We start from the raw sequence: 9,410 nt of genomic DNA, 5'->3' as shown, positions 1-9,410 counted from the left end.
GAAAGGAATAATAAGAACATTAAGCTCAATGAGCAGGTCCATGGACAAACTTAGTTCACCTCTGTGCGTCCACCATGACTAACCACTGTCCGGTGATCAAGGCCTAGCCTTTCAGCCCACTCTCTACAAATTTATTGTTTGGACCTTTAACGTTCGAACTCAATATCAGTTTGGGATCGTTACAAATTGAGTCCTTACATATGGCATTAATGTTATTTTAACCATTAGAATGATGGAAATTAATGATTTAAAAAATGCGTAACTCCATAACTTATGTAACAGGTTATTATTTGCTATTACAGATGGACAAAAAAGTAATTTAAGCTGTGAATTTAAATTAGAACCAATAACAACTTACTACCAGTGATTTGTTGTGAGTGTTGTAGAAAGAGACGTAGCATTTTTCTTATTTTTTAGTGTTTGATTATGTTCCAAAAAAATATTTTGAAAAACATTTATAGTTGACAGCTAAAATATCCTTAATTTTATAAAGACAAGTCTAAGTGTATTATCTATCACTTTTATGTGGCTTTCTAAAAATATGTAATAAGAAAAATACGTTTATTTTATGTGGCTATCTCCAAAATTAAAATACATTCAAGTCCAAAATAATTATTTCAAATTTTGTTAATGGTTTATCAAACCATCATGCCTTGTCGTTATAAAATATATATATATATATATATATATATAAAGCATCATGTCAATCAACATAAATTCTTCATGCTTTAAACATTAAATTACTTGTAAAACTTGGAGAATCCTTCTCCTCTCATAGGAGCTCTCCCTCCCTCACTAGGCGAGTATTCTCTGTCGTTATGGTTCCCTTGACAACCTATCCCTCCCCTTCAAGGGGCCGATATGGCGGAGGAGTTACTTGATAGTTTGAAAAATAAAGATGTACAAGAACTCAAGAAGAAATGGAAGAATGCCCGACAAGAAATGGAAGGAGTTATACATTTTCCTACTTCAACCCCCACTTATCTGGTATGATAAATTTAGCTCAATTCTTCTTTGTTCAATCCCCATTTTGCATGAACACATGAAGCAATTAGCATGTTGTTTGTAAGAAAGTTGTCCTTGAATAAAGAATGGCTTGCTATCTTAACAGTGTGGACCAAATTGCCAGTGTGTTCACCAAGAGCTACACAGGCGCACAATTCAAGATTTTCAAATCCGAGCACATGGCTCATGAGGCATGACCAAACTCAGGAACCATGAGCTTGCAGAGTGATAAGTAGTAATTATAGGGTCATAACAAGGATCATGGAACTAATGCAAACATAAAAAATCATGTAGATCCTAGTCAACGATCATTATGTGGGGATTAATATAAGGAGTCAATTGTGTAGCCACACTTAATTGTATAATTTGAATTTGAAAATTTGTTGTAAATACATCCTTAAGAAAAAGAGACGTGATGTACATTTTTTCTAAGTATATATAGGCAAGCTATTTCATGGCTTGTAAGCCCATTTCACAATCATTGTATTATTTTATCCTTTCCCTAGAACAACATGAGAGTGACTATATATGTGCTATATGTCCAAAATCAAATTGTAGATGGTATATCTAAGAAGAAACTTAAGATAATGGAAAAGGAGGTTAGGCTAGCTACAGAAGGAAGCTCGGTTATTGATGTCTAGGTTCTTCAATCACACTAGTCTAAAATTCTGAATTTTGAGCACTTTGGGGTGATTCTTTAGCCATACTTTGCATTTGAATTTGACTTGCTTCAATCGGGCCTCTTGTACTTTCTTCACTGCTCTTAAATGGTTCTTTAAATTTGATCGTGCTACCCATCTTCATGCGGTGAGAAAATATTTTAAAACAAGTAAATAGAAAAGAATGAGGATTTCATATGTCAGGTGAAGCTTCTATATTATTACAAAAATAAAGCATGTGTGTGTATATCTAACCTGGGTCACAATAGCATACAAAGGCAAAGTACTATAGCTGCATAGCACTTGAACAATCAACCTGCATAAAGAAACTATTACCTTAGCATGTTAACGATGGGACACACAAAAACATGGGCTAGCAAAAGAAAATATGTTCCACATTCTCCCTTATCTCCAGAGTTTTACCCCACAATAAGTCTTGGGATGATGAAGCCTAATTTGTCCATGATGCATGAATGGAATCCATATGTGAACTGCAGGTGAGTAAATTTTACGATTGTATTAGATCATATGCCTCTGGAATTTCTTGTGCACGTATACTATTAGGTAACTGGCCGATATATGTTTACTCACCAAGATCCAGAAGAAGAACCCAATCTCAAATGAATTCTGAAACAAAATGAAGTGAATTAAGATGAGAACAAGAGCAGGGCTACTAAACCAAAAGTAATCATCTGAAGGCTTCACTGGTGGTGCTGCTTCATGCACTTCATGATTGTCTCTCTTCGTCTCTGTCACCTGTAGTTGTGCTTCATGATCATGTATGTTCCTCTCTACTACTACCTCCTGAGCCAAACGGGTGATGATGTGCTGTAACTTAGCACCCACAAGAAGTAGCAGCTATCACCCCAAACAAGTAAAACATGAGTCTAATTAAATGTCAGTCCATAATATAATTTAGTATCAATAAAAATTTAATAAATTTCCAACGGAAATCAACCTAAACCACTTACAATCAATGGCAAAAAGGACAACCAAAAATACGTGTTCCATCCTGCTTTCATGTTTAACTTAGACACAAGTAAAACGTGAAATTGCAATTGGGAAATGAGGCGTATCAATTATGATATAAGGAAATTACCTGCCACATTCAGCAGCAAAAAAACCACAACAAACAGCCACAGGTACCAGCTGCAGTTGACAGTGTTTATGTAAAAATTCACTTTCCATCCTGGAAGATTGTTCAATAATTAGATTTAAGCTGTATCTTCAAGTGTTACCTTACACCGATAACTTTTTTGAAATCAACTGCAAGTGTCTGCATCACATGATGGTGAAAATTATATTCAGGATCATCAGGGTAGTGTTTCTGCAGGGAGAAAACAAAAGTAATTAGCGGATGAAACAAACTATATAGACACGCATAATTTGGTATGTAGAAATGATGAAAACTTAACCTTGATGAATCCTTGTCGCATTGCTTTGTATTCTGACTTGGTGACAGAGGCATAAAATTGTTTGAATAATGACATCTACCAATAAAAATATAACTGAATGTCACCACATTTGAGATAATTAAGGTTAACTTTACCCTTCTATTTCAGGTGTAAAATAGCTGGACACCACATGCATGGTAGAGATATGAGAATTAATTAATTCATATACATCTTTAGATGTATTATATTTAAAAGGAAAAATTTATGTTTATTTTTAGGTGTAAAAATAAATGACAACTATTAAAATGCTTTAAACATTTATAAAGTCGGAGGAATTTTTTAAAATAAAACAGATTATCTTCTAAACTCATTATGGTCACGCATGCAAGAGTTTCTCACTAGTGTGGTGTCCGATGGCATGGACATCAAGAATTTTAGAGTATATATCTATGCTTCTTAGTACGAGAGACTAGCTATCTTTGAGTTCATCCAATTAATGAAAGGAAAGGACAAACACGTACAGATTACTCAAGATTGATAATTTGTGAATTTCATTATTCCATGAATAGGTTTCAATCTTACCATCCAACTAACAACTGCTGCCTTTCTCCAATATCCAGCTCCACGTTCATTCAAGAAATCTTGGTGATCAGTATTATGAACATAAGCGTCGTTGCCACCTGTTAGACCTGCACAAATTATTAAATTCATGCATACAATATTCCAAAACAAACCAAAATATTTACAAAGATCATTTAGAAATTTTTTGAAAATTCCGATTTACATTACCCTTCTTTGATTTAATTTCATTCCTAACAGAATCCTCCCAGGACTTCCATTGGCGTATCTACGTATTTAGAAGAAAAACTTCAGAAATTATGAAAGACTAGAGATATAGTTAGGTATTTGTCCGATTTCCACAAACAATGCAGACTTCAAACTAGTTACATCATGAACAAAAGCCACGAAATTAAAACATATAATGCAATGAAATTGGAGGTTAGGATCATCAATGCATTACCCTGGCTGCTCCAAGAGTCATTATAGTGACACAGAAGATTACATGAACAACTGCCAATACAAAGATGAAAATGTGTAGTTGGTGTAATGCTTCCAATGGTAACAATGGAGCTTTTCCCTGGTCAAGAGAGAGAGAACCAACAGTGATATAACTATAAATCAATTGAATATAAGCTGGTCTATTAGATAGCATATATGTACAAATGTTTCTTTAGTGGAAGAATCCAGTCCTTTTTCTATCTATAATCATCATTCTCTCATTCCTATTGTTATTAAGCAACCTATCCATAAATTGTTTCTGTATTTTCTAATGATTACATGGACTAGTCCAAAATTTTCCATATCTCCATTGTATGGCTACGTAGTGTATGTGTTGAATATTCTTAATGTTCTTTCTCATTCTTATATGCATGTATTATAAGTGTGTTACAAATATATTAAATCCAGGCCTACTGCTTCAATGTCTGGTTGCGCCACCGCCATAGATGGAAAAACGTAGTAGCGTTAGATCTTGTTCTAGTTAGATGCAAACTCTTAAGTCCATAAAAGAATTTTTTGAATTTAGAAGGAAAAACTCTTGAATCCACCGAAAATAAAGGAAACTTCAATATTTTTACTACTTCAATTTTATTGATAGCAAATTAATTGTTACTTTAACCACAGTTGTAGTTGTATTATACGTACCAGTATTTACTTGTACTTTGGCAATACCCTAGTTATTGCTACCTACATAGAGAAGAAACTCCTATGTTACTGCTGATATAGAATAATTATTCACACTATGATAGGACTGTTAAATTTACATGATTCAATTAAGAAATGATTCAATTACATATGTACAAGTATATAGTATGCCAAGGACCTTATAACTCAATTGAAACTTCTTAGTATTTTTAACAAAGATATTTATGTTTTAAATTCGTTCTCTTCCCAACTAAGGAATTATATATATAAAACTTCTAGTGACCTCTACTTCATGACCCCTTATATCTCCTGGACTTTAATTACAAGCAGTTAAGAAGTGATGAAAAATTATGTATAAAAAAAATACTTGAAATCGGACTATCATATACCTCATGTAGGCAATGCCCTGAATTAGTATCTTCAAACAAAAGTCGTTGTGAATTGTTTGCAGCTGGATTAGAGTAATGCTCGGTACCATTGGGGTGAACAATGTTACTCTTCTTACATGGAAGCATGAAATTTGAAAGATGAGTTGGTATGCATATGCGACTTATCAAGCCTTGGAAGACTGTTAGTAGAAGGGAAATGAACCCTAAAAGCATCAGTTCTGTAAACAAACGTCAGAAGTACATTGATTAGGGTTGAACATAATCTTGTGTCTTATTTTGTGTTCTACTTAATGTCCCATTAATCACAACTTTTCACATTTTTTTTTTCCTTATAAAATACTCTAAAGTTTAAAATAGAAGAAAAAAAAAAGACATGACAAGTTGTTGTTGATGAAACATAAAGTAAAACACAAAAATTAAAACAAGATTTGTATTCATTCAGGATTAGCAAATAATATTAGAATAAAATAAAAAATAGTCATGTTATGTTGAATATGCATGGTAAAATGTTAAGTCTATGAGAGAGAGAGAGAGAGAGCACCTTCCTTTAATTTTTGTAATGCTGCAAATAGTTCATCTTGTCTTTTACGTATCAAGAGCTGAAATGAAAAGCAACACATGTACATCAAACAGAAAACTGCTTTACAAAATTAAGAAGAAATTTTGTTTTCCGTAATCAGAGGAAAGATGCTCATCAAACATACTTAGTAACTTTCGTTGTTTGCTAATCAAACACACAAAATCTCACTATATATTTTTCTTTTTTCTTTTTTCCCCCTAGAATTTTGACCAGCCTATGCTATGGTCTTCTACACCTGTATGCGTGGTTATGATGTGCTCTCTCCGTTATTTATTTATTTATTTTCTTCCATCTTATTCCTCAATATTCATTTAGGATTGAATTGAAATTGTTCCTCTTCTTTAGCATTCACGAAAAGCTACGGGTTTTGTATTATACAATTTGAAAAGGATATCAGAATAAAGGTCTATGTTTTATATTAGTAGTTAAGGGTTCTCAAAAACAAAGGATTGTGTGTACTGTGTAGAGAGGTTTTCGCGGGGTTGGGGATTCAAAATATTCTTTTTATCCTTGAAGTTTTCATGAATTTCACACTTTGTTTCTAAACTTTAACAATTTTTTTTTCTTAACTATTTAGGGTCTATTTGAGATCCATTTATTTTACTGAAATTGAAATTTTTTTTGTTAAAAGTACTGTAAATAAAGGTAAAAATTAACTCAAATAGTACAGTGGAACTCATGAATAGTAGCAAAAAATGCAGTAGAGTCCATGAATAGTAACAAAAATAAGCTCAATAGTAAAATAAGTTGACTTTTTAATTTGGAACCAAACACACACTTTGAGGAAATTTTTTTTTTTAATAATTTACGGATGACAAATTGACTTTTTACAATAATATAGGGATGAAAAGCATTTTAATTAAATTGAGCATTGATAAGTATAACCCCTTCAATAGTTTAAGATCCATGACAAATTTACTAGATAGCCTTTTTTTTTTTTTTTTTTGTCAGTGATTTTTTTTTCTTGAAAAATGAAAAGAAAAATTTTACTAGATAGATATTTTTTAAAATAATGAAAAAAAAAATTTGTTTAGTTGGTGCTTCAGCTCTTAATGATATATTCCAGTTCTTGACTAAACTCTCAATTGAGAAATTAATAAACCCATTCATAGATTTGACAAATGCATAACAACCAAATAAAATTTTGGTTCGAAATTCAATTGGATTATCAAAATTGATCATGTATCTAAGATACATATATAGTTACTCCATAACCATGAGCACTGTAAGAATGAAGATTGTAGAGGGTGATTCAAGAGATTTTTATTCATACCTTTCCAAGTCGATGCAGAGTGCGCTCCACGCATAAAGATATGAGAACAATAATGAAGCAGACGGTGGCAACTACCCAGGTGGGCGTATACACTAGGGAGTCTGTGTGTTCCAATGCCATGTCTTGCTAACACAGTGGACAACATATGATAGTGTTGAACTTAAAGCATAAGAAAGATGGTTGCTCATGTTGATGTTGGGAAGCAAAGAATAGAATATGTAGAAGCTAAAATGGAGCAGAATATATATATTCAACAAGTGGAAGTTAGTATATTGGTGACCACTCTACGTAACGCACAGAATCTACCATGTCGGAAAGGAAAACCGTTTGCCAAACCATTTGCCAAACAACAAAACAATCTATAGGACCACCACTTTTGCTTTTAAGTTTATAATTATATTTTTATAAACAAAGACCAAACAATCTATTATATTGAAAAACACAAATCCCTAATCATAAATACAAAAACTTGTGATGAAAGAGTCCATACCCAAACCTCCAAAGTTCAAACCCAAAGCCCAAACACGAAAACTTTGTAATGCAAAATCAAAAACCACAAATTCCAAACCCGGAACACGAAAACTTGTAATGTAAAATCTCAAACTTTAAGCCCAAAACCTCACACCCCAAAACTAGTACGCAATGTGAAACCCAAATACGAAAACTTATAATAAAAGAGCCCAAACCTTGGGCCGCATAACACAAACCCAGAATCCAAAAATACCTATAATGCGGAACCCCAAACATAAAAAATAAAAGGCCCTAATGCATACTTTGATGTGATGGATAATTTACAAGTACAAAATTCTTATAGAGTGAGAGGAGGATATGGAAAAGGGTTCAATTCTCTAGAGAAAACTTCATAAATATATACTTAGATTAAACTTGAGTAGAATTTTTATTATATATATATATATATATATATATAACACTATTAGTCCTCTTATCCTCTTTTGTTACTTTCTTTGCTTATGTACCTAATGGAGCAAATTTATATTACCCGTCCAAAAAAAAAAAAAAAATATCACCCATCCAATTCATTCAAGTCTAATGTGTGAGAAAATATGTTTGTATCAAAATGTAAAAACTGAAAAGAGAGAGTGATATATATATATATATAGGGAGGGAGAGAAAGAGAGATATGAGGCAAGTAATTACTGTAGCGGACCGATGCATAATAAAATATAAATAATAATCTTGAAACGAATTCTGTTATAACTTTTACTCAAAAAAAAAAAAAGAAAAAAAAATTCTGTTATAACTAATTATGGATGGTTCATGTTTTGCCTCAATATGCCAAAAAATATTAATTCTCATATAACTTGAATAGAGGAAAATTCATTCATAATTGAGTCTGTTTTGGCTCATAATGTCTCATTTTTATCTTCTTAATAAAGTTATTACAATATTCTTATTATTATTATTTTTTTTTTTTTAAAATCTGGATGGCTGACATCATCCTCCAAAGCATTCTATAAGCTTTGGGTTGACCAAATTCATTAGAAATGGCCTCGAGCCAATTTCAGGGTTAAATATTTAAATCTCGTAACTTCTCCGGTTGCAAAAATCATATTAATCAATTCCTAGCCACACTTTGATTAATTTTCTACTCATATTAAAGCCTTGGATGTCTAGTTTAAAATAAATTTAATTATAGTCTAAACTAAAACTCCCTATATTTTATGAGACATGAACAAAAGAATGGAGAATTGTCATTTTCTAGTATCAAGTTCAGGATAATTTTGAGCACTTTTTAAATTGTTTTCACTTTTGACTCTTAAAAGGGGAATATTTCTATTTGCGTCATCATCATTAGGCAGCATATGTTTGGTGAATTTAGTCGGTAAAAAATGTGGCAAATACACATATTTTCTCATGTGTCCCTTATGTTTATACTCACCAATACGTACAGCAACTTTCATAAAACGTATATATCATTTTCGGGGTAAAAATTTGGCAGCATTTCATCTTATATATTTTTGCATTGGAAATCGAAGAGAGTTTTGTAATTGGTGCAGCATGGTGTACCGGCGGAAACTTCAATTCCTTGGCCACTTGAGAAGCAATCGTTCATGAGCTAGCGTTACGTCCCAAGCGACCAACTTGGTTTTCCATTCTAAAACCTTTTAATATTTCCAAGTTGTCGAACTTATTTTATTCTCAACCTCAAATATTTGCAAATGAGACGTGGTTGAAAGCTTCTAATGCCAATTCTGATCTCTGGTTTTGCTCAAATTTTCTCAATTTTAGGGAGTTATGAGCATATGGTTTTTAGACCCAGACTGTTCAAAGAACTGGAAAAGATAAAGGTTTAAGGTTTTTAAGATCAGATCAAGGTTCAACTGAGGTCGAACCATTATGATGTCAAAATTAATTTAATATTATTTAAAATACAAATAAATATAT

General features: G+C 32.3%; 1 protein-coding gene across 3 annotated transcripts; it reads right to left on the bottom strand.

Annotated features, from left to right (window-relative positions):
• Positions 1 to 1,333: 1,333 nt before the first annotated feature.
• LOC126725736 (MLO-like protein 13) lies at positions 1,334 to 7,186 on the bottom strand. Of its 3 annotated transcripts, none has more exons than XM_050430606.1 (14): positions 7,005 to 7,186; positions 5,693 to 5,750; positions 5,152 to 5,369; positions 4,080 to 4,196; positions 3,848 to 3,905; positions 3,641 to 3,738; positions 3,080 to 3,154; positions 2,903 to 2,991; positions 2,764 to 2,813; positions 2,636 to 2,676; positions 2,256 to 2,522; positions 2,088 to 2,155; positions 1,920 to 1,980; positions 1,334 to 1,803 (listed from the first exon to the last, which is right to left on the bottom strand). In XM_050430606.1, the coding sequence occupies exons 1-14, from the start codon at positions 7,122 to 7,124 to the stop codon at positions 1,666 to 1,668; spliced, it is 1,458 nt and encodes a 485-aa protein (XP_050286563.1). In that variant the 5' UTR covers positions 7,125 to 7,186; the 3' UTR covers positions 1,334 to 1,665. The 3 variants fall into 3 exon arrangements, with proteins under 3 accessions (XP_050286563.1, XP_050286562.1, XP_050286564.1); XM_050430605.1 differs by having other exon boundaries at positions 3,641 to 3,747; positions 7,005 to 7,185; XM_050430607.1 differs by lacking the exon at positions 5,693 to 5,750 and having other exon boundaries at positions 3,641 to 3,747; positions 7,005 to 7,136.
• Between the last annotated feature and the right edge of the window lie 2,224 nt (positions 7,187 to 9,410).

This window comes from Quercus robur, chromosome 5 (genome assembly GCF_932294415.1).
Source record: "Quercus robur chromosome 5, dhQueRobu3.1, whole genome shotgun sequence".
Lineage (NCBI taxonomy): Eukaryota > Viridiplantae > Streptophyta > Magnoliopsida > Fagales > Fagaceae > Quercus > Quercus robur.
This window is presented reverse-complemented; position numbering and strand designations above follow the sequence as displayed.